Raw genomic sequence first — 25619 nt, 5'->3', positions numbered from 1 at the left:
TCAGTATCTGGTGTTCCATCTCCTTACAACTCGTCTGCTGTTTTGTTGTTGCTGTTGTTGCTTTGTGCAAAGCCCCACCTCGCTCTACACCGTGATGGACAACCTCTTAGTATTCCATCTCCAACTTACAACTTACTTGCTGTTTTGTTGTTCTTATTGGTGTTGCTGTTGCTTTGTAAAGAGCCCCACCTCGCTCTACCCAATGATGGACAACCTTCTTAGTATTCTATCTCCTTATTATTCACCTCTTGTTTTGTTGTTATTATTGCTGCTGCTGTTTCTCTGCCTCGCTCTACACTGTGATGGACAACCTCCTGTCTATATCGCCTTAATATTCATCTGCCTTTTGTTGTTGTTGTTGTTGTTTTGTGAAGAGCCCCGCCTTGCTTGACACTGTGATGGACAATCTTCTTAGTATTCCATCTCCTATATTGATCACCTCTTGTTTTGTTGTTGCTGCTGCCGCTGTTTCTCTTTGAACAGCTCTGCCTCGCTCTACACTGTGATGGAAAACCTACTGGTATCATATCGCCTTGATATTCACCTGCCGTTTCTTGCTGCTGTTGTTGTTGTTTTGTGTGAGCCCCGCCTCGCTCGACACTGTGATGGACAACCTCGTAGTATTCCATCTCCCTATAACTTGCCTCGTTTTGTTGTTGTTGCTTTGTGTAGAGCCCCACCTCAATCTACACCGTGATTGACAACCTTCTTAGTATTCCATCTCCTAATTATTATTCATCTCTTGTTATGTAGTTGCTGCTGCGGCTGTTGCTCTGTGATGATCGAGCCCTGCCTCGTTCTACACTGTGATGGACGACCTCCTGTTTCTATCTCCTTAATACTCACCAGCCGTTGTTGTTGTTGTTGTTGCTGCTGCTTCTGCTACTGTTGTTGTTTTGTGAAGAGCCCCGCCTCGCTCGACACTGTGATCGACAACCACTTAGTATTCCATCTCCCAATAACTTGCCTCGTTTTGTTGTTATTGTTGTTGTGTCGTAAAGAGCCCCACCTCGCTCTATACACTGTGATGGACAACCTTTGATCAGGTTCCACCTCCGTTCCCCATTATGCACTGAATGTCAGAGTGTATGACTGTTGGGTGTGCATAGGCCTGAAAGGGCACACATGAAATACTTGACAACCGGACATGACATTATCACTGGATTTTAATCCATCACTACCTTCGTATGAAAGCTTTGGAAGGTTCCATACATTGCCGGGAACGCGCATCTTTTATTGTTCCGTTATAGTATTTTTTGTTTTATGTATATTCTCAATTGCTCTGTGATACTGGGCTGTTGGCTTCTGCATCAATGAACAAACGTAAGCAATGTGTAGCTAATTGAAACAACACAATTATATACCATGATTATTCTCTTGTTACCTCAACAAGAGAATCTTCATTTCAACTGGTTACATAAGTCCTAGTGGTTGTCTCTCCATTGTTATGGGCTATTCATGCCAATGAACCATTCATTTCTCATGGTCTGAGCATATTTTTTTTTTTTTAATTCGCTTGTAGTTGCACCATCATTTTTGTGATATAGATAGAGTGCTTATGGAAGAAAGATAATAATAGGAATATGTACAGATATACTTACCTCTGCACCAAAGTCCGAAAAGATGGTATAGACTTCTCTGCATGAACATGATGAAAGACCTGGTTGGTAATGACTAGCAAAATCTATGGACGCTAATTGGTAATTACGCCTGTAGCGGACTAATTGAACTATAAAATGGAATTAAACATATTTAGAATGTCATGTTGTTCCCTTGTTGTCTATGTCATGCCAACCCTTTGTGTTTAAACTATGGGTTCCACAAAATAGAAATCATATTAATTCCGGCATCTGCAAGCAATATTTGCTATTTGTTTTTGTTCCTGGTATCTTTGATTAATCCACATTGATAGGCCTACTACTCAATCAAGTTGGATTTCACTTTGGTCGCTCCTGGTTGCTGCGATATCATGAGCCAAAATGCATATCAAAGCAGGTTTTAATCATCCTAAGGACGGAATGAAGAGAAGTTATGAGATCTTTTCGGACTCTGGTGCCTTTCATCTATATCATCCTTTCCAGCTCCTGGACGACATCTCTCACAGCGGGCCGAGAAGCTCGGCAGACATTTCGGCAGAGCGCACCGATGAGCGTCAATCTCCCGTCGCCTGCAGCTCGCCCCATCATGTTCATCAGGCGACCCACCTGATAGACATCGCTGAGGACGTCGGTCGCCTGGTCTTGAATGGCGACCTCAGGAGCGATATGCTGATACAACTCCCCTCGAAGGTATCGTGCCTTTTCCTCGGAGGTAAAATAGTAAGGGGAGGAAGACGACTGACGGGAGACCATGCCTAGATCGATGACTCTGGCCCGCCAACGACCTGGAGTCGAAGAAAAGACATGAATGAAAGGAAAATGATGGAAGATTCATAGGAGGGCCGGGAATGAAGTGGGGGGGGGGGGCAAAGACAAGTATTGATGGGTTGCTAGAAATACAGTTGGAAGGATGGATGAATGGCGGAAGCTAATTGCGTTTAGACAACAGCACGATATTATAGCGTAGACTGCAAAAACAAATTTTCCTAATCGAATGAATGTCGTGAATATCAATATATAACCTCACATTTGCATTCTAGTTCCGGGAATTATTTTCAGCAATCTAAAGACTTGGCTACCCTTTGGAGCGTTCAACTGTCCGCCATAAAGGCATCGGTTGTGCCACTATAGATGAATTCAAATCATATTTCTTTGTCCTCTTCTCTAAGGCTATATAGGAAGAATGGGTGTTTAACTTGTATATTTGGTCTGAGAAAAAATCTCACCTGAAGAGGACTTGTCTAACAAGACATTGTCCTCTTTTAAGTCATTCATCAGATATCCTCTCTGATGAATGAGCTCAAGACCTCGGCAGATATCCAAGGCCAGACGGAGCCAGTTGGAGCGGGTGATGGCAGGGACCGCGCCCCGGATGGCCTCGTGGAGAGTTACGGTCTCTCCCGTCATCGCGTCACCTGGTAACAGTATGATACATGCTGCCAGTGGTTTAGACTATTCACCGTTATATCTGGCTATTATTCAGCGTCAGTCAATTGTCAGTATTATAACTTCTTTGTTTGTGAAAAGATATTTTTCCTGCAGAAAAGGCGCTCTAAAGATACTAATATATCATTATTATCATTACCATTAACACTTCATAATATAACATAATCATAACTATAGATCAATGTGATTTTGAAAAAAAAAATAATTCGCTGTGATTAAATATGCTCTGGTGATGTACCAACACGCGAAGACTGCATAATACTCATGAATGATGATAGAAGAATACAACATGTACATTGTATGTATATATTTAAAAGGATATATATCTTTCTGTCAGTCGAGACGCTTTTAGATCTGATGATTAATATCGTGAATAATGTGACAGTCTTTTTGCAAGTATTCATTTGTAAATATTCATCATGACTCAACTTCAGGGAAAAGCTTGCATTTCCTGCACTGTGTAACTTACCAATGAACTCCATTGCAAGGCCGACACAACCGGTGCCGATCTCAAGACATCCAAAATACGTTGGGAAGCACTCCTCCCTGCCAAACAAGTCCAGCAGGGCTGCCTCCTCTTGGATCTCAGCTACCTAAAATTTGAAACGAGTTAAAAATAGATGGATAACGTAAATGATAATAATATTATTCTCATCTAACCTTATCCTATGTCTTTGGTTCATCGTTTGAGCAGTTTTCATTCTTAGTTTTATCATTGTCACAATCAAAATAATGGCTTAATATATTGCTTGCTCTTTAAAGTATTATATTCAATATTAAAACCACCTCCAAAAGAAAAAAAAAATCTATCCAAAGATTATTGCGCTGCAAGATGAAAATAAGAAGTGAGATGAGAAATGTTACCTTCTTGGTCATCTGCTGGACGCAGGAGGGCAGCGTGAACGTCTTCACGGCAATCGGCTGGTTGGTGACTCGATGACGGCAAAGATACACAGTGCCGTATGACCCCTTACCCAGGACGATGGATCCTCTGGAGGGGTCAAAGGTCTTCAGGTCCGAGATGGTCCACACGTAGGAGCTGGTACAGGATGACGATGCAGCAGCACCACGAGGGCTTGGAGCTCTCATCGCGGTGCTGCTGTGGGCGGCAGCCAAACTAGTCGCACCCACCGGAGATGGAGCGATGGTAGGTCTGCCAAAGAGAAGTATACAAACGATCCTGGAGTTTTACAAGATATCTAAAACTTCTCTTTAAGAGTCAATTGAACCCTAACTGATCATTCAAACATAATGTTCGTAAACTAAATACAGTGTATGTGATCATTACATTATTAGTGCCAGTGGTTATCGTTCTTACCGAGGAGTGGGGCTTGCCGATGTCTTGCTGGAAGATGATGGTTTGGATGTGTGGGGCGTATGTCTGCAAGAAGAGAGAGAGAGAAAAAAGTCTTGACATTACTGTCATCAGCACCATCCTCATCATCATCATTACCATCCTCAACACCAACAATCTTTTCCCCATCCGGCATGTTTTATGCGACCTTTCTTCTTTCCCATTCGTGACATAGATACCTTGAAGTATCAATAGGCATACAATGGACATGTTAACAATGTATCAGAGAAGTTATTGATAATGTAAAGATGAAATGTGTTGCATTAATAAAATGAAGGAAGAACTCCAATAAAATCATTAAATGAAAAGCGCATTCTTACACAAGGGATGGGGAGTTTGAGACAGGAGAGGTGCTCGGTGCTGGATGACCAGCGATACCGACTGAACCGTGTGAGGTTGGGCGTGAAGGGGTGTTGGGAGGTGCCGAGGCTGCGGCCTGATTTGGTGTACTGTTATTAAAGAGAATATCAAGGAAGAAGTTGTGAGGGAGATTATAGTCAACACTATCCAGCCGTGGAATTTGCAAGGAACCGTTGATAACTTAAAATCGTGTAATTTCTTGCCTTTACAGAAGAGCATTTTGAGCTGAAAGAGACCATGAAGATTTTTTTATTTGCACCTTCTGCATCTTTTAGAGTTGATTGCAATTCATAACACACAACGTTGATAGCATGTGAAAAAGTGGGTAAAATTGTTCACATCTGCAGACTTGGGTTTTGGCACTAAATTCCTTGTCAACGCATTGAAGCTAAAGACGAAATAATGAAAGACTTCTCACCATCCAGGCAGACTAGGAGAGGGAGAAACACCCGAGGAGGAGGCAGTGACGACACCCTGACGATCCTGGTAGGCGAAAAAAAGAGAGAAATATTTTGTCATTGTTTTCATTTCAGTCTGAACAAGTTTTCCCTTGAAAATAGTGCCTTTAACTCCATATATATCTTCTTCTTTTACTTTTATTTTTTTGCTTGCTCTTTTTATTTCGGATTATCATGCGACAGAGATCAGACATTATTAACTTTCTTTATAGCAGTTTGATATTATTTGATTGAATAGATACAGGTGTTGGTTTAAAGAGGCTCATCAAAACAGCAATCAACCCACTTTGTTTATTCATCGTGTTCGTCGGTTTGTTTTCTCAATGCTTACTACACTCACCTGAAGACGGCTCCCTGTAGCATCTTTCTTACGTTTGGCCAAAGCCAGCTCCATCTTCAAGACCTGAATCTCTGATGCCGCGTCAAGATATTTGTTCTTCAACATCCTTGCCTTCTCCTCGGCCTGCTTCTCTCTCCCTGTAGCGATGGTAGCCTCCTCTTCAGCTCGCCTCGCTCGCTCCTCGGCCTGCTTCTCTCTTCCTTTAGCGATGGTAGCCTCCTCTTCAGCTTGCCTCGCTCGCTCCTCGGCCTGCTTCTCTCTCCCTTTAGCGATGGTAGCCTCCTCTTCAGCTTGCCTCGCTCGCTCCTCGGCCTGCTTCTCTCTTCCTTTAGCGATGGTAGCCTCCTCTTCAGCTTGCCTTGCTCGCTCCTCGGCCTGCTTCTCTCTCCCTTTAGCGATGGTAGCCTCCTCTTCAGCTTGTCTCGCTCGCTCCTCGGCCTGCTTCTCTCTCCCTTTAGCGATGGTAGCCTTCTCTTCAGCTTGCCTTGCTCGCTCCTCGGCCTGCTTCTCTCTCCCTTTAGCGATGGTAGCCTTCTCTTCAGCTTGCCTCGCTCGCTCCTCGGCCTGCTTCTCTCTCCCTTTAGCGATGGTAGCCTCCTCTTCAGTTCGTCTCGCTCGCTCCTCGGCCTGCTTCTCTCTCCCTTTAGCGATGGTAGCCTCCTCTTCAGTTCGTCTCGCTCGCTCCTCGGCCTGCTTCTCTCTCCCTTTAGCGATGGTAGCCTCCTCTTCAGCTTGTCTCGCTCGCTCCTCGGCCTGCTTCTCTCTCCCTTTAGCGATGGTAGCCTTCTCTTCAGCTTGTCTCGCTCGCTCCTCGGCCTGCTTCTCTCTCCCATTAGCGATGGCAGCCTCCTCTTCAGCCTGTCTCGCTCGCTCCTCGGCCTGCTTCTGTCTCCCTTTAGCGATGGTAGCCTTCTCTTCAGCTCGTCTCGCTCGCTCCTCGGCAACTCTCAAGCTCTCCTCCATAGCTGTTGCCCACTCCTCGGCAATCCTTGCTCTCTCCTTGGCACGACAAGCACGATCTTCAGCCTGTCGTGCCCTTTCTTCTTCCCGGCTTACTCGAATCTCGGCAAGCCGAGACTTCTCCTGGGCGTGACCCATCTGCTGGAGGGAGTGGCTCGCCATTCTTCCCACGAGACTTGCCGTATGCTTGGCCCGCATCGCCTGCTTTTCAGCTTGATGTAATTTGCTGACTAAAGCCTGTCAGAATTGAATAGATAAGACAAAGTTATTGGCAGTGAATACTCGTACTTTTATGGCTTTTGATTAATGACAGGCCTATTGGCGATATAGGCCTAAATACCTACGAGAAACAACTTGTTCTTGAGTCACTCGTTCTCTTACAAGGTCATTGGAAAAAGTTGTCAGTGTGTGTGTGTGTTCTGATCTCAACGGGCATTACTGTAGTATTTTTGAAATCTAATCGGTTATGTTTAGGCCTTCATTTTGGTATCATGATTGGCAAAAGTTTGAGTCTCTTAGTTTTTTGTTTTTTTTTTTTCCTGTTGTATTTCATGCTGTCATCGCTTCTGACCCTTTCAATTTACAATTTTACACGCTTGGTGCTTATAATGCTAAGTAACACCATTCATTTAAATTCATTAAAAAAAAAAAGAAGGAAATATGACGTCAGACGTACTGCCATCTGTTCCTCCAGCTGCTTGTTCTTGGTGGAATCCTGGAGCCATTGCAGAAGCAGGTTCCCTGCCAGATACAAAGGCGGCACTGGAGCTTGGCGGCGAGCTGTATCGGCCAGCTAGATAATGACATTCGAAGATGAGATATATAACAACTCATTTTTCGATTGGAACTTAGTAAAACGTCAAAACGTCACAATATTCACACTTATAGCAAACGTCCGATTTAAAGTGAGTGGTAAATACACTATATGAGGTCTTATTCGCTTACTTGCCACTAATGTCAGTTTTATCTAGTAATCTGCATTCATGACCGTCTTATTTAGTCCTTTGCGTGTTGTTCTAACCACAGTACTCAATTTACACACACTAAAAAGGGCTTTTTACACTTGTGTTTCTTAACCCCGGACTTTCTCTGACCCAGGGCTATCGTTAGTCCCGTACCATTTTTTTTCAGCTTTTTACACTCGCCAATTAGTCCCGTACTATCTCTTGTCCGGGGCTATTACACTCATATTTCGTAGCCCCGGACTTTCCAAACCACATGAATATTCATAATTACGCTGTGTACTGTACACGTACACGCACGCACCGGCAGCACTTGATTACCTCGTTTCTGATTGGTCATTGAGGGTCGGACTTCGTCTCCGTCGCTTAGCCCAGGATTATTTTTTCGTTCTGTTTACACTCACTTGCTTGGCACCGCAATTGCGGTGCTAAACCCTGCTATTTTGCAGGGCCAGATAGTACCGTACTATCGGTGGGGCTAGCCCACTTTGGCAAAAACGAGTGTAAACAGAAAGTGGGCTAAGGATAGTCCCGTACCAACGGTGGGGCTAAGCCCCCCCCCCCCCCCCCCCCCTTAGCCCCACCGTTGGTCCGGGGCTAAGCAAAATTTGTAAAAAGTGTAAAAAGTGTAAAAAGCCCTTTACCTTTATCAGACCATAATTATTATTCTGGCTCTGTTGTACCAAACATCCTTTAAAAAAAGCGTCAAAACATTTCGATTGTTACCTGGATAAACTTAATATTTCATTTTGACGAGACGCGATATGTTAATGCTTGTTTATGTTTCTTAGGGACAACATGTGCGGACCCACATGCCTATACGGGCAATAGTAGATGCCTTTACTTTTGTGTGCCTTGAGTCACCATCTATTTCTCTTTCGTTATAATTTGTGTTACATACGGTACTACCGCATTGAGGCCTACGGTGTCTCCCTTTGCAGTGTTCAATCTTTTTTTTTTTTCTTTCTTTCATGTTTGTAATGCTTCATCCAATTTACTTCTTTACAAATAGAGGATGAAAATAATGATAGGCCTATTAGAAAATGATAATATACTAGTAGTTATTATTATTATTATTATGATTATTATTATTATCATTATTATTGTTATTACTACTACTACTGTTATCATCATCATTATCATTATCATTATCATCATCATCATCATTAGGTCTATACTGTCACAGTTTGTAAGGCAAGTGGTTGCTCTTGCTTACATCTGCCGGGCTGTACGCGGGTGACGCTGCGCCAGCCCTGACCCACGGTTCACATCGTGCCCTCCGCTGTAACTCCCATGGCACGGGGACGTGAATTTGGGACATGGAAAACATCTCCTCTGTCAGAATAGATCTCAGTATCTACATAAACAAGATCAATAGAACGGGAAATATATTGTATCTTGGGTCAGTGATTTGGATGTGGGGTCACAGTTGTGTCCGTTGTGTGTAATTGGGCTTAATCTAAACTTGCAATGCATGACCTTCAGTTGACTTTGAGGCTATAGTATTTATTCTGAGCAGAAAGAATTAGACAAGTTTATTGCTTTATAAATCATGAAACTCCTTGAACAAATTTACTTGAAACACACTTACGAAGAAGAGTGTAAATGCTAGTATAATTACTGACCTTGACAAACTACGACCGATTGTCTCTCTGACCGCAGTTTATCAGGGAAATCTCCGTGATAAAACACTGAACCGATCGAACGAAATCAGCACACAGAAATGTTGAATTCTTTGTTTACTGACAACCGTTACTACCCTTGGCCTTGCACATGATTGTTGTCAAGTCAACGCGCATTCAGGCGCGCGTAGGGCTGGGTAACGCGCATAAACGCAACAAAGGGGAGGGCGCCAAGTTTCGTCTGCGCCAAAGAGATTTTTCTCCTCTGGGGAAAAACTGGGAAAAACTCTTTGGTCTGGGCGGAGTTCTTCTTCTTCCGATTAAGTCTGCCTCCTTTAATAGGCTGAAGATTCTTGCAGACTGTGCTATTTACATTATAATACAGTTTATTCACAGATATTTACAAACACATAACAAATTCGAAGAAAATAACTAGCCACTGTGATCAATCGTTAGTCGGTTACGGAATGATCCCACAGATGGCGCTAAAACAATATCTGACGACAGGGAATTCCAGCTTCTTACAGTTCTTGGGCGACATACCAGCGAAAAGGCTTGGTTGCCAATAATAATAATAATAATAATAATAATAATAATAATAATAATAATAATGATAATCATAGTGATAATAATGATAATGATGATGATAATGATGCTGATAATGATAATAATAATAACAATATTATTAATAATAACAATAATAATGATAATATCACTCTAAAAACGCAAATGTTGAATCAACATTTAAAAGGGCCGAGGAGTGACAGCATTTTTTGAAGTGTTGCATCCAACTTTTAAAATAACATTTGAAATGTTGAATGTAGCAGGAAAACCAACACTTTGAAAATGTTGTCACTCTTCGGCCCTTTTAAATGCTAATTCAACATTTGTGTTTTTAGAGTGTTAATAGTGGCTACTTGTATTCCCTAGCACACAGGTCCACTTTTCAGTGCTCACGGCGCTTCAAAAATGAAAAGATATGCATGCATAATACATGTTCAAATATGTCAACAAAGAAGAAAATGCCAAAAAAAAAAACCCAAATATAAACAAACAAACAATATTACCCAGTACAAAGAATAAAAAAAAATCTTAATTATCACTACTATTTTGTCTTCATATGATCCTCGATCCCGAGAATAAAAAAGTGATTCCATCTTCAACTTTAGATTTTTTGAAAGTCGTGTTTTAGAGTTTATTTAGGATCTTATCATAGAGATTGTCAATTGGCAATAGCTACAAGCCTATACTTATAAATCGGCCAAACTTCGGACACGCTATTATCTTGCCGCATATGCACATTACAGAAATATGCTTGTGGTTATGATAATTAAAATCCATATAAATCATTCAAAGTTGTTCTGACAACCAGAAAGCTTCCCTGAAACTTGCCCCTGCTGACTTAGCTAATGTAAGTGCTGCTTTCACGATGGATTTCATCAGATTCATCACGGATTCATTCACTGTATATAAGCCCTATGATACTGTGATTTTAAAATAAAAACAAAAACAACTTTGCCCTGAGAGTTTAAACTTGATGGGCAGAGGCGATTACAAAATAGTAGGCCTATACTGTTCACTGTGGAGCGCAGCCCCGAAGAGAATAGTACTTTTGGAGGCACAGTAGAGGCCCATAGTTTAGACCACACAGAAATTCGATGTCAAAGTTTATTGCTAATTTCACAGTGATCGTTCGGCACGAAGCAGCGCGCGATGTAAGAATTGCTTTGTGATGTCATAATCGCTTTGTCAGATATTGTTGCATTTCACAGAGTGGCCAAACGAAGCAGCGCGCAATGTTAGAATTACTTTGATTATGATGTGACAGTCGCTTTGTGACATCATTTCTATTTGGAAAATGTTGTCGTAAACAGTGATGCCATTTTCCAAATAGTAGGCTTATACCATGAAGTGTCAACCAGGGCCCCGTTTCATAAAACTTGTTATCAGTGACAACTGCCTCACTTCTATGACAAATTTGCACTTAGCCAATCAGCTGCGAGGATTTCAGTAGCTTATAACAGCTATGATAACTTGTCACTGATAACAAGTTTTATGAAACGGGCCCCAGGTCAACATTCTGAAACAGTTGAAATTATATTTTGGATCAAAAATGAATGCTCTAGTGATTGGTTGAAAGATCTTCACGTGATTATAGGTATTTTCAGCTATGTCAGAAAGTTGGCATGTTTGACACTCCATGAAGGACTATAATTTCATATTTCCAAAATGACGTCATTTTTATGACATTTTGCAAATAGTATATTATTTGCAAAATGATGTCAGAAAGCAATTCTGAAGTAGTGCGCAGTTTTGTACTGCCACTGTGTGAAATCTAACATTAAAAAACAAAACAAAACTGTGGCATCACAAAACAGTTCTGACATGGCGCACTGCGCCGTACCATCACTCTGTGAAATGTGACAATTTTCTATTTGCGCACTGCTCGTACCGTCATTCCGTGAAATGTATCAATAGTAATTTTGTAACAAAACAATTGTGACGTCATAAAGTAATTATGACCTTTTTTAACATTTTTTTTTTTAACGAAACATTTATGTAACATCAACAAGCAGTTCTGACACCGTGCACTGCTTCTTAGGGTCAGTGTAGGTCCCCTTTACAACATTGCATTCACCACACGAGGTCCCTCGATGTATTTACACTATTCCCATTTTCCCTTCTTTTGTTTAAAGTTTTGACCCAAAATATGATACATATAAACTTTGCCTAATTTCGAGTATCTGTTAATACTATAGGCCTAAGTACATCCAAAAGAACTATTCAATGAGGGGCTGCGCCCCTCAGTGAATAGAGTCACCTCTGTCCATAGTTTAACCAGAAACTCTCAGGACGTGTGAGCAAATCACCTTTTCTGATTCGTAAAAAAAAATAATTTTGAGATGTCCACCGGACTTACTTCCAAGAGACTACACGATATATCAGTTCCACTGTATATCTCTCAGTCCTTTCCGGAAAATGACTTTATATTTTTCACTTCTCTCCATATCTAATCACACACACACACACACACACACACACACACAGCACACTCACACGGTTCCGAAGTGTGCCTGCTTATTACACATACTTCGGTATTTTCAACTTTTATACTTCATTTAATGCAGTATCTGTGTAGAATATGATGCTTTTCCTCATCTGATGCATTCCCGCTTGGTGATACTCGCATGCACACACTCCTCTGGCAACTGCATGGCTTCTAATCATTACTCACTATCATAGCTGTAAATTCATTGTTGATACATGGTATCTACACAAACTGTCTCTGTACACTGACGCATCTTTGATTCCAACTTTTCTACTCTGTAAGTTTCTGTTTTTCAAATTCATGAAATTCTTCCGTCGAGATGTTTTCATTGCAACTGATTGACAAATTGCCCCACATCGACGTAAATAAGCACTGAATTGATCAATGTTTTAGTAGTAGCCATGATAAAAAATCATGGGCGTACATACTCGAGCAGGATTCGAACCTACGACCTCCTGATCACCGTCGATGTGGGGCAATTTGTCAATCAGTTGCAAGTTTCTGTTTGTAGGTAAAATAATGAAAATGTTGTCAATATTTATCATTCTCATTACATACATTTTGCATAATCATACACCATATATCTTCCTTGACTGTCATAATTCCTTGTCATAATTAACATTGCATGACCTCTAACTGACTTCAGAAATTGTATTATCTTTTTACACTCAGCTAATCAGAACACGCCGGCGTAATAGCACCTTAGCAGTATTCCTTATGAGAATGACGCAAGAATTGAACTTTACAAAAAAACAATAGACACTCAATGGAGTTTATGAGAAATGTATCGTCTGCTTTATTGACAAATACACCATTGCACATGACGACAGTTAGTTACAGTATGCAGGCCTTGCTATTTCAAGAGGTTTGATTCATACAACTGAAGTGTTAACTTCATGTTTTTGTCCAACCCTTGTGATTCGCTGGTCATCCCTGCAAACGGGTGCGTCCCACCCCCCCCCCCCCGGTTTTTTCCCCCTGGGTGATCGCCCCTCCTCGACTTGAAAGCTTACCAATTTTCGTATTAATCGATTTGTGTTGAAGCATTTTTGACAAATTTGGTCTCTGCAAACCTGATCAATAGGAACCTTTTTTTTTCTAATTTTGCAAATATATATAAAAATGTGCAATAGATTGTTGAATTTCAATTTTGGAAATGTGAAAACCCCCTCCTGCATGTGGGAGGGGGTACAACACTTCACACCCTCCCCTCTTTGGTCAACCCTCATAAACTTTGTACACACTGAAGACGCACACGCGGATCAAGAGGTAGTAGATAGCACGATTAAGCCATTCACATTACCCTGAATATTCATTTCGTCTTTTCTTATTGAAAATTCTGCAGATATTTCTCCAGAGAGTGCAAAGAATTCTAAAATAATGCAAAAGCTTCCTCGTGCAGGTGGGGGATACCTTGTTTCACACCCTCCCCTTGATTACTGAACATTTTTCTCGAAGTTTCCTGTCTTTTGGTAATCTGCTTGATAACCTCTTAATAATCACTTTTTCCCCGTACAACTCACTTGTTTTACATGCTTGGATGTTGCAGTCGTTTCACACAGTCTACCTCTTAGTTGCGCTGTTGCCGTTTGTTGTTGCTATGTGCAGAGCCCCACCTCGCTCTACACCGTGATGGACAACCTCTTGGTATTCCATCTCCTTGCAACTTACCTGTATCTTTGGTTTGACCTTTGCTGTTTTGTCAAGAGCTCCACTCGCTCTACTCGGTGATTTCCATTCTCACCTCCTTATTCGGTGCTTGTCTTTCGTTTTACTTCTGAACAACCGATAAAACTCTTTGACTTCCCATCTTTCTGCAAATACCTCGATTACCTAATGTTTGTGATGTGGCGGCATGTTATTCGTGGAGAGCCCCACCTCGCTTTCCACTATGATGGACAACCTCTTAGTATTCCACCTCCCTATAACTTCCCTCGTTTTGTTGTTGTTGTTGTTGTTGCTTTATGACGAGCCCCACCTCGCTCTACACAGTGATGGACAATTTCTTAGTATTCCATATCCTTATGGGCAAACTCCTTTAACGTATTCAATTCCTTATAACTTGCCTGTTGTGGGGTGTTTTGTTTTGTTTTTGTTTTTTTTTTCGTTTTTGTCGTTTCGTCAACAGCTCCCAATTCGCTGTACACATTTTGATTCAGAGCTTGCCAATATTCCATCCCTTTCCCAGTTTCTTAGGCAGCTGTCTGTTGTTTTACTTCTGGACACAAGAGACAACCTTTATTCAGTTGTCCATATATCTTCGAACAAATTACCTGCTGTTCCGTTGTCATTGTTGCTGCGACAATGTACGTTTTAGCTATGTGGCTGAGTCCGTTGCTTGTGTGAAAAGCCCCACGTGACGCAGTACCTGGTATTCCATCTTCTTACAACTCGTCTGCTGTTTTGTTGTTGCTGCTGTTGTTTTGTGCAAAGCCCCACCTCGCTCTACACCGTGATGGATAACCTCTTTGCATTCCATCTCCCTACAACTTGCTGTTTTGTTACTGTTGCTCTTGTTGTTGCTTTGTGAAGAAACCACAACTCTTCAATGCGATGAACATCCTTTTGAACAGTATTCCATCTCGTTTGCACTAAACTGCTTTGTTGTTGTTTCTGTGAAGAGCCCCATCTCCTTACAACTTACATGTTGTTTTGTTGTTGTTGTTTCTACTGTTTCTTTTGTGAAGAGCCCCATCTCGCTCTACAGATGGACACATCTTAGTATTCCATCTCCTTTTTACCTGCCTCGTTATGTTGTTGTTGCTGTTGTTGCTCTGCAATGAGCCCTGCCTCGTTCTACACGTTAATGGACGACCTCCTGGTATTCTATCTCCTTAATACTCACCTGCCGTTTTTGTTGTTGTTGTTGTTGTTGTTGCTGCTGCTGCTGCTGTTGCTGTTGTTGTTTTTGTGAAGAGCCCCGCCTCGCTCGACACTGTGATCGACAACCACTTAGTATTCCATCTCCCAATAACTTGCCTCGTTTTGTTGTTGTTGTTGTGTTGTGAAGAGCCCCACCTCGCTCTACACTGTGATGGACAACCTTTGATCAGGTTCCACCTCCGTTCCCCATTATGCACTGAATATCAGAGTGTTTGACTGTTGAGTGTGCATAGGCCTGAAAGGGCGCGCATGAAATACTTCATAACTTGAGATGACATTGTCACTGGATCTTAATCCATCACTACCTTCGTATGAAAGCTTTGGAAGGTTCCATACATTGCCGGGAACGCGCATCTTTTATTGTTACGTTATAGTAGTTTTTGTTTTATGTATATTCTCAATTGCTCTGTGGTACTGGGCCGTTGGCTTCTGCATCAATGAACAAACGTAAGCAATGTGTATCTAATTGAAACAACACAATTATATACCATGATTATTCTTTTATCACTTCAACAACAGAATCTTCATTTCAACTGGTTACATAGTTAAGTGGTTGTCTTTCCATTGTTATGGGCTATTCATGCGAATGAACCATTCATTTCTCATGGTCTGTGCATCTTTTTTTTTTTTATTCGCTTGTAGTTGCACCATCATTTTTGTGATATAGATACAATGCTTATGGAAGAAAGATAATAATAGGAATATGTACAGATATACTTACCTCTGCACCAAAGTCCGAAAAGATGTTATAGACTTCTCTGCATGAACATGATGAAAGACCTGGTTGGTAATGACTAGCAAAATCTATGGACGCTAATTGGTAATTACGCCTGTAGCGGACTAATTGAACTACAAAATGGAATTAAACATATTCAAAATGTCATGTTGTTCCCTTGTTGTCTATGTCATGCCAACCCTTTGGCCCGAATTCACGAAGGTGGTACAAACGAAACCATGGTCTAAACCATGGACAAAAACCATGGAGCGCCAAGTGTCAAACGGAATATTTCGTTACGAAATTGGTCATTTCGTCGACAAAATGACTGTTTCGTTAACGAAATATTAACTAAATGTTCATTTAGTTACAAAATGTTGTCATTTCTTTACAAAATAATCATTTCATCGACGAAATGACTGATTTCGTAGCGAAATATCCCATGCGACACTTGGCATTCCATGGTTTTTGTCCATGGTTTAAACCATGGTTTCATTTGTACCACCTTCGTGAATTCGGGCCTTAGTGTTTAAACTTTGGGTTCCACAAAATAGAAATCATATTAATTCCGGCATCTGCAAGCAATATTTGCTATTTGTTTTTGTTCCTGGTATCTTTGATTAATCCACATTGATAGGCCTATACTACTCAATCAAGTTGGATTTCACTTTGGTCGCTCCTGGTTGCTGCGATATCATGAGCCAAAATGCATATCAAGCAGGTTTTAATCATCCTAAAGGACGGAATGAAGAGAAGTTATGAGATCTTTTCGGACTCTGGTGCCTCTCATCTATATCATCCTTTCCAGCTCGTGGACGACATCTCTCACAGCGGGCCGAGAAGCTCGGCAGACATTTCGGCAGAGCGCACCGATGAGCATCAATCTCCCGTCGCCTGCAGCTCGCCCCATCATGTTCATCAGGCGACCCACCTGATAGACATCGCTGAGGACGTCTGTCGCTTGGTCTTGAATGGCGACCTCAGGGGCGATATGCTGATATAACTCCCCTCGAAGGTATCGTGCCTTTTCCTCGGAGGAGAAATAGTAAGGGGAGGAAGACGACTGACGGGAGACCATGCCTAGATCGATGACTCTGGCCCGCCAACGACCTTGAGTCGAAGAAAAGACATAAATGAAAGGAAAATGATGGAAGATTCATAGGAGGGCCGGGAGGGAAAAGGGGGGGGGGGGGGGGGGAGGGGCAAAGACAAGTATTGATGGGTTGCTAGAAATACACTTGAAAGGATGGATGAATGGCGGAAGATAATTGCGTTTAGACGAGACTGCAAAAACAAATTTTCCTAATCGAATGAATGCCGTGAATATCAATATATAACCTCACATTTACATTCTAGTTCCGGGAATTATTTCAGCAATCTAAAGACTCGGCTAGCCTTTGGAGCGTTCAACTGTCCGCCATAAAGGCATTGGTTGTGTCACTATACACTATAGATGAATTCTATATAGGAAGAATGGGTGTTTAACTTGTATATTTGGTCTGAGAAAAAAATCTCACCTGATGAGGACTTGTCTAACAAGACATTGTCCTCTTTTAAGTCATTCATCAGATATCCTCTCTGATGAATGAGCTCAAGACCTCGGCAGATATCCAAGGCCAGACGGAGCCAGTTGGAGCGGGTGATGGCAGGGACCGCGCCCCTGATGGCCTCGTGGAGAGTTACGGTCTCTCCCGTCATCGCGTCACCTGGTAACAGTATGATACATGCTGCCAATGGTTTAGACTATTCACCGTTATATCTGTCTTTTATTCAGCGTCAGTATTATAACTTCTTTATTTGTGAAAAGATATTTTTCCTGCGGAAAAGGCGCTCTAAAGATACTATTATTATTATTATTATTATTATTATTATCATTATCATTAACACTTCATAACATAACATAATCATAATTATAGATCAATGTGATTTTGAAAAAAAAAAAAATAATTCGCTGTGATTAAATATGCTCTGGTGATGTACCAACACGCAAAGACTGCATAATACTCATGAATGATGGTAGAAGAATACAACATGTACATTATATATTTAAAAGAAATATATCTTTCTGTCTGTGGAGACGCTTTTTTATCTGATGACTAATATCGTGAATAATGTGACAGTCTTTTTGCAAGTATTCATTTGTAAATTGTCATCATTACTCAACTTCAGGGAAAAGCTTGCATATCCTGCACTATGTAACTTACCGATGAACTCCATCGCAAGGCCGACACAACCGGTGCCGATCTCAAGACATCCAAGATACGTCGGGAAGCACTCCTCCCTGCCAAACAAGTCCAGCAGGGCTGCCTCCTCTTGGATCTCAGCTACCTAAAGTTTGAAACGAGTTAAAAATAGATGGATAACGTAAATGATGATATTCTCATCTAACCTTATCCCATGTCTTTGGTTCATCGTTTGAGCAGTTTTCATTCTTCATTTTATCATTGTTACAATCAAATGGCTTAATATGATATTGCTTGCTATTTAAAGTACCGTATTATATTCAATATTAAAACCACCTCCAAAAGAAAAAAAAAATCTATCCAAAGATTATTGCGCTGCAAGATGAAAATAAGAATTGAGATGAGAAATGTTACCTTCTTGGTCATCTGCTGGACGCAGGAGGGCAACGTGAACGTCTTCACGGCAATCGGTTGGTTGGTGACTCGATGACGGCAAAGATACACAGTGCCGTATGACCCCTTACCCAGGACGATGGATCCTCTGGAGGGGTCAAAGGTCTTCAGGTCCGAGATGGTCCACACGTAAGAGCTGCAGGATGACGATCCAGCAGCACCACGAAGGCTTGGAGCTCTCATCGCGGTGCTGCTGTGGGCGGCAGCCAAACTAGTCGCACCCACCGGAGATGGAGCGATGGTAGGTCTGCCAAAGAGAAGTATACAAACGATCCTGGAGTTTTACAAGATATCTAAAACTTCTCTTTAAGAGTCAATTGAACCCTAACTGATCATTCAAACATAATGTTCGTAAACTAAATACAGTGTATGTGATCATTACATTATTAGTGCCAGTGGTTATCGTTCTTACCGAGGAGTGGGGCTTGCCGATGTCTTGCTGGAAGATGATGGTTTGGATGTGTGGGGCGTATGTCTGCAAGAAGAGAGAGAGAAAAAAAAGTCTTGACATTACTGTCATCAGCACCATCCTCATCATCATCATTACCATCCTCAACACCAACAATGTTTTCCCCATCCGGCATGTTTTATGCGACCTTTCTTCTTTCCCATTCGTGACATAGATACCTTGAAGTATCAATAGGCATACAATGGACATGTTAACAATTAATGTATCAGAGAAGTTATTGATAATGTAAAGATGAAATGTGTTGCATTAATAAAACGAACGAAGAACTCCAATAAAATCATTAAATGAAAAGCGCATTCTTACACAAGGGATGGGGAGTTTGAGACAGGAGAGGTGCTCGGTGCTGGATGACCAGCGATACCGACTGAACCGTGTGAGGTTGGGCGTGAAGGGGTGTTGGGAGGTGCCGAGGCTGCGGCCTGATTTGGTGTACTGTTATTAAAGAGAATATCAAAGAAGAAGTTGTGAGGGAGATTATAGCCAACACTATCCAGCCATGGAATTTGCAAGGAACCGTTGATAACTTAAAATCGTGTAATTTCTTGCCTTTACAGAAGAGCATTTTGAGCTGAAAGAGACCATGAAGAATTTTTTATTTGCACCTTCTGCATCTTTTAGAGTTGATTGCAATTCATAACACACAACGTTGATAGCATGTGAAAAAGTGGGTAAAATTGTTCGCATCTGCAGACTTGGGTTTTGGCACTAAATTCCTTGTCAACGCATTGAAGCTAAAGACGAAATAATGAAAGACTTCTCACCATCCAGGCAGACTAGGAGAGGGAGAAACACCCGAGAAGGAGGCAGTGACGACACCCTGACGATCCTGGTAGGCGAAAAAAAGAGAGAAATATTTTGTCATTGTTTTCATTTCAGTCTGAACAAGTTTTCCCTTGAAAATAGTGCCTTTACGTAACTCCATATATATCTTCTTCTTTTACTTTTATTTTTTTGCTTGCTCTTTTTATTTCGGATTATCATGCGACAGAGATCAGACATTATTAACTTTCTTTATAGCAGTTTGATATTATTTGATTAAATAGATACAGGTGTTGGTTTAAAGAGGCTCATCAAAACAGCAATCAACCCACTTTGTTTATTCATCGTGTTCGTCGGTTTGTTTTCTCAATGCATACTACACTCACCTGAAGACGGCTCCCTGTAGCATCTTTCTTACGTTTGGCCAAAGCCAGCTCCATCTTCAAGACCTGAATCTCTGATGCCGCGTCAAGATATTTGTTCTTCAACATCCTTGCCTTCTCCTCGGCGTGCTTCTCTCTCCCTTTAGCGATGGTAGCCTCCTCTTCAGCTCGCCTCGCTCGCTCCTCGGCCTGCTTCTCTCTCCCTTTAGCGATGGTAGCCTTCTCTTCAGCTTGTCTCGCTCGCTCCTTGGCCTGCTTCCCTTTGGCGATGGTAGCCTCCTCTTCAACCTGTCTCGCTCGCTCCTCGGCCTGCTTCTCTCTCCCTTTAGCGATGGTAGCCTTCTCTTCAGCTCGTCTCGCTCGCTCCTCGGCAACTCTCAAGCTCTCCTCCATAGCTGTTGCCCGCTCCTCGGCAATCCTTGCTCGCTCCTTGGCACGACAAGCACGATCTTCAGCCTGTCGTGCCCTTTCTTCTTCCCGGCTTACTCGAATCTCGGCAAGCCGAAACTTCTCCTGGGCGTGAGCCATCTGCTGGAGGGAGTGGCTCGCCATTCTTCCCACGAGACTTGCCGTATGCTTGGCCCGCATCGCCTGCTTTTCAGCTTGATGTAATTTGCTGACTAAAGCCTGTCAGAATTGAACAGATAAGACAAAGTTATTGGCAGTGAATACTCGTACTTATATAGCTTTTGATTAATGATAGGCCTATTGGCGATATAGGCCTAAATACCTACGAGAAACAACTTGTTCTTGAGTCACTCGTTCTCTTACAAGGTCATTGGAAAAAGTTGTCAGTGTGTGTGTGTTCTGATCTCAACGGGCATTACTGTAGTATTTTTGAAATCTAATCGGTTATGACTGTGAAGGCCTTAATTCATTTTGGTATCATGATTGGCAAAAGTCTGAGTCTCTTAGTTTTTTGGGTTTTTTTTTTCCTGTTGTATTTCATGCTGTCATCGCTTCTGACCCTTTCAATTTACAATTTTACACGCTTGGTGCTTGTAATGCTAAGTAACACCATTCATTTAAATTCATTTTAAAAAAAGAAGGAAATATGACGTCAAACGTACTCCAATCTGTTCCTCCAGCTGCTTGTTCTTGGTGGAATCCTGGAGCCATTGCAGAAGCAGGTTCCCTGCCAGATACAAAGACGGCACTGGAGCTTGGCGGCGAGCTGTATCGGCCAGCTAGATAATGACATTCGAAGATGAGATATATAACAACTCATTTTTCGATTGGAACTTAGTAAAACGTCAAAACGTCACAATATTCACACTTATAGCAAACGTCCGATTTAAAGTGAGTGGTAAATACACTATATGAGGTCTTATTCGCTTACTTGCCACTAATGTCAGTTTTATCTAGTAATCTGCATTCATGACCGTCTTATTTAGTCCTTTGCGTGTTGTTCTAACCACAGTACTCAATTTACACACACTCTATATCAGACCATAATTATTATTCTGGCTCTGTTGTACCAAACATCCTTTAAAAAAAAAGCGTCAAAACATTTTGATTGTTACCTGGGTAAACTTCATATTTCATTTTGACGAGACGCGATATGTTAATGCTTGTTTATGTTTCTTAGGGACAACATGTGCGGACCCACATGCCTACGGGCAATAGTAGATGCCTTTACTTTTGTGTGCCTTGAGTCACCATCTATTTCTCTTTCGTTATAATTTGTGTTACATACGGTACTACCGCATTGAGGCCTATGGTGTCTCCCTTTGCAGTGTTCAATCTTTTTTTTTTTCTTTCATGTTTGTAACGCTTCATCCAATTTACTTCTTTACAAATAGAGGATGAAAATAATGATAGGCCTATTAAAAATGATAATATACTAGTAGTTATTATCATTATTATGATTATTATTATCATTATTATTGTTATTACTACTACTACTATTATCATCATCATTATCATTATCATCATCATCATCATCATCATCATCATCATTAGGTCTATTACTGTCACAGTAAGGCAAGGGGTTGCTCTTGCTTACATCTGCCGGGCTGTACGCGGGTGACGCTGCGCCAACCCTGACCCACGGTTCACATCGTGCCCTCCGCTGTAACTCCCATGGCACGGGGACATGAATTTGGGACATGGAAAACATCTCCTCTGTCAGAATAGATCTCAGTATCTACATAAACAAGATCAATAGAACGGGAAATATATTGTATCTTGGGTCAGTGATTTGGATGTGGGGTCACAGTTGTGTCCGTTGTGTGTAATTGGGCTTAATCTAAACTTGCAATGCATGACCTTCAGTTGACTTTGAGGCTATTTATTCTGAGCAGAAAGAATTAGACAAGTTTATTGCTTTATAAATCATGAAACTCCTTGAACAAATTTACTTGAAACACACTTACGAAGAAGAGTGTAAATGCTAGTATATTACTGACCTTGACAAACTACGATTGATTGTCTCTCTGAGCGCAATTCGAAAGTATCAGGGAAATCTCCGTGATAAAACACTGAACCGATCGAACGAAATCAGCACACAGAAATGTTGAATTCTTTGTTTACTGACAACCGTTACTACCCTTGGCCTGCACATGTTGTCAAGTCAACGCGCATACAGGCGCGCGTAGGGCTGGGTAACGCGCATCAACGCAACAAAGGGGAGGGCGCCAAGTTTCGCCTGCGCCAAAGAGATTTTTCTCCTCTGGGGAAAAGCTCTTTGGTCTGGGCGGAGTTCTTCTGCTTCCGATTAAGTCTGCCTCCTTCAATAGGCTGAAGATTCTTGCAGACTGTGCTATTTACATTATAATACAGTTTATTCACAGATATTTACAAACACATAACAAATTCGAAGAAAATACCTAGCCACTGTGATCAACCGTTAGTCGGTTACGGAATGATCCCACAGATGGCGCTAAAACAATATCTGACGACAGGGAATTCCAGCTTCTTACATACAATTCTTGGGAAAAACGAATGGCGATTTAATTCCCCAGTTGGAGGTGGGGGGGGGGGGTGGGCGACATACCAGCGAAAAGGCTTGGTTGCCAATAATAATAATAATAATAACAATAATAGTAATAATAATAATAATGATAATAATAGTGATAATATTGATAATGATGATGATGATAATAATAATAATAATGATAATAATAATAATAATAATGATAATAATAATAATAATTATAATAATAGTAATGATAATAATAGTGGCTACTTATATTCCCTAGCGCACAGGTCCACTTTTCAGTGCTCACGGCGCTTCAAAAATGAAAAGATATACATGCATAATACATGTTCAAATATGTCATCAAAGAAGAAAATGGCAAAAAAAAAACCCCAAATATAAACAAACAAACAATATTACCCAGTACAAAGAATTAAAAAAAAATCTTAATTATCACTACTATTTTGTCTTCATATGATTCTTCCGAGAAAAAAAAAAAGTGATTCCATCTTCAACTTTAAATTTTTTGAAAGTCGTGTTTTAGAGTTTATTTAGGATCTTATCATAGGGATTGTCAATTGGCAATAGCTACAAGCCTATACTTATAAATCGACCAAACTTCGGACACGCTATTATCATGCCGCATATGCACATTTCAGACAGATGCTTGTGGTAATGATATAATCCATATAAATCATTCAAAGTTGTTCTGACAACCAGAAAGCTTCCCTGAAACTTACCCCTGCTGACCTAGCTAATGTAAGTGCTGCTTTCACGATGGATTTCATCAGATTCATCACGGATTCATTCACTGTATAAGCCCTATGATACTGTGATTTTAAAACAAAAACAAAAACAACTTTGCCCTGAGAGTTTAAACTTGATGGGCAGAGGCGATTACAAAATAGTAGGCCTATACTGTTCACTGTGGAGCGCAGCCCCGAAGAGAATAGTACTTTTGGAGGCACAGTACAGAGGCCCATAGTTTAGACCACACAGAAACTCGATGTCAAAATAGCTTTGTGATGACACGATTAATTTCACAGTGATCGTTCGGCACGAAGCAGCGCGCGATGTAAGAATTGCTTTGTGATGTCATAATCGCTTTGTCAGATATTGTTGCATTTCACAGAGTGGCCAAACGAAGCAGCGCGCAATGTTAGAATTACTTTGATTATGATGTCAAAATTGCTTTGTGACAGTCGCTTTGTGACATCATTTCCATTTGGAAAATGTTGTCGTAAACAGTGATGCCATTTTCCAAATAGTAGGCTTATACCATGAAGTGTCAACCAGGGCCCCGTTTCATAAAACTTGTTATCAGTGACAACTGCCTCACTTCTATGACAAATTTGCACTTAGCCAATCAGCTGCGAGGATTTCAGTAGCTTATAACAGCTATGATAACTTGTCACTAATAACAAGTTTTATTTTAGGGGCCCCAGGTCAACATTCTGAAACAGTTGAAATTATATTTTGGATCAAAAATAAATGCTCTAGTGATTGGTTGAAAGATCTTCACGTGATTATAGGTATTTTCAGCTATGTCAGAAAGTTGACATGTTTGACACTCCATGAAGGACTATATTTCCAAAATGACGTCATTGTTATGACATTTTGCAAATAGTATATTATTTGTAAAATGATGTCTCAAAGCAGTTCTGAAGTAGTGCGCAGTTTTGTACTGCCACTGTGTGAAATCTAACATTAAAAAACAAAACAAAACTGTGGCATCACAAAACAGTTCTGACATGGCGCACTGCGCCGTACCGTCACTCTGTGAAATGTAACAATATTTCTATTGAACAAAGTATTATTGTGACGCCACAGAGCAATTTTGACATTGCTCACTGCTCGTACCGTCATTCCGTGAAATGTATCAATATTAATTTTGTAACAAAACAATTTTGACGTCATAAAGTAATTATGACATTGCGCATTATTCGTACCGCCACTGTGTGAAATGTAACATTTTTTTAACAAAACATTGTTTATGTAACATCAACAAGCAGTTCTGACACCGTGCACTGCTTCTTAGGGTCAGTGTAGGTCCCCTTTACAACATTGCATTCACCACACGACGTCCCTCCATGTATTTACACTATTCCCATTTTCCCTTCTTTTGTTTAAAGTTTTGACCCAAAATATGATGCATATACACTTTGCCTAATTTCGAGTATCTGTTAAACCTATAGGCCTCAGTACATCCAAAAGAACTATTCAATGAGGGATTGCGCCCCTCAGTGAATAGTTCTTTTAGAGTCACCTCTGTCCATAGTTTAACCAGAAACTCTCAGGACGTGTGAGCAAATCACCTTTTCTGATTCGTAAAAAAAGATAATTTTGAGATGTCCACCGGACTTACTTCCAAGAGACTACACGATATATCAGTTCCACTGTATATCTCTCAGTCCTTTCCGGAAAATGACTTTATATTTTTCACTTCTCTCTATATCTAATCACACACACACACACACACACACACACACACAAACACACGCACACTCACACGGTTCCGAAGTGTGCCTGCTCTACTTCTTTATTTTCAACTTTTATACTTCATTTAATGCAGTACACTGTATCTGTGTAGAATATGTTTTTCCTCATCTGATGCATTCCCGCTTGGTGATACTCGCATGCACACACTCCTCTGGCAACTGCATGGCTTCTAATCATTACTCACTATCATAGCTGTAAATTCATTATTG

The 25619-nt window shown here is 41.0% G+C and overlaps 1 protein-coding gene across 2 annotated transcripts; it reads right to left on the bottom strand.

The window, feature by feature from the left end:
• Positions 1 to 1583: 1583 nt before the first annotated feature.
• Positions 1584 to 23930, bottom strand: LOC140232502 (uncharacterized). 2 transcript variants are annotated; one of them, XM_072312595.1, is made up of 21 exons: positions 23652 to 23930; positions 22000 to 22140; positions 21065 to 21181; positions 19998 to 20621; positions 19614 to 19678; positions 19156 to 19284; positions 18796 to 18858; positions 18345 to 18630; positions 17952 to 18075; positions 17265 to 17453; positions 16679 to 16857; positions 8695 to 8835; positions 7193 to 7309; positions 5557 to 6753; positions 5177 to 5241; positions 4719 to 4847; positions 4363 to 4425; positions 3909 to 4197; positions 3514 to 3637; positions 2825 to 3013; positions 1584 to 2383 (listed from the first exon to the last, which is right to left on the bottom strand). In XM_072312595.1, the coding sequence occupies exons 1-21, from the start codon at positions 23892 to 23894 to the stop codon at positions 2064 to 2066; spliced, it is 4794 nt and encodes a 1597-aa protein (XP_072168696.1). In that variant the 5' UTR covers positions 23895 to 23930; the 3' UTR covers positions 1584 to 2063. The 2 variants fall into 2 exon arrangements, with proteins under 2 accessions (XP_072168696.1, XP_072168697.1); XM_072312596.1 differs by lacking the exon at positions 23652 to 23930 and adding an exon at positions 22403 to 22752.
• Positions 23931 to 25619: the final 1689 nt, after the last annotated feature.

This window comes from Diadema setosum, chromosome 9, assembly GCF_964275005.1.
Source record: "Diadema setosum chromosome 9, eeDiaSeto1, whole genome shotgun sequence".
Lineage (NCBI taxonomy): Eukaryota > Metazoa > Echinodermata > Echinoidea > Diadematoida > Diadematidae > Diadema > Diadema setosum.
This window is presented reverse-complemented; position numbering and strand designations above follow the sequence as displayed.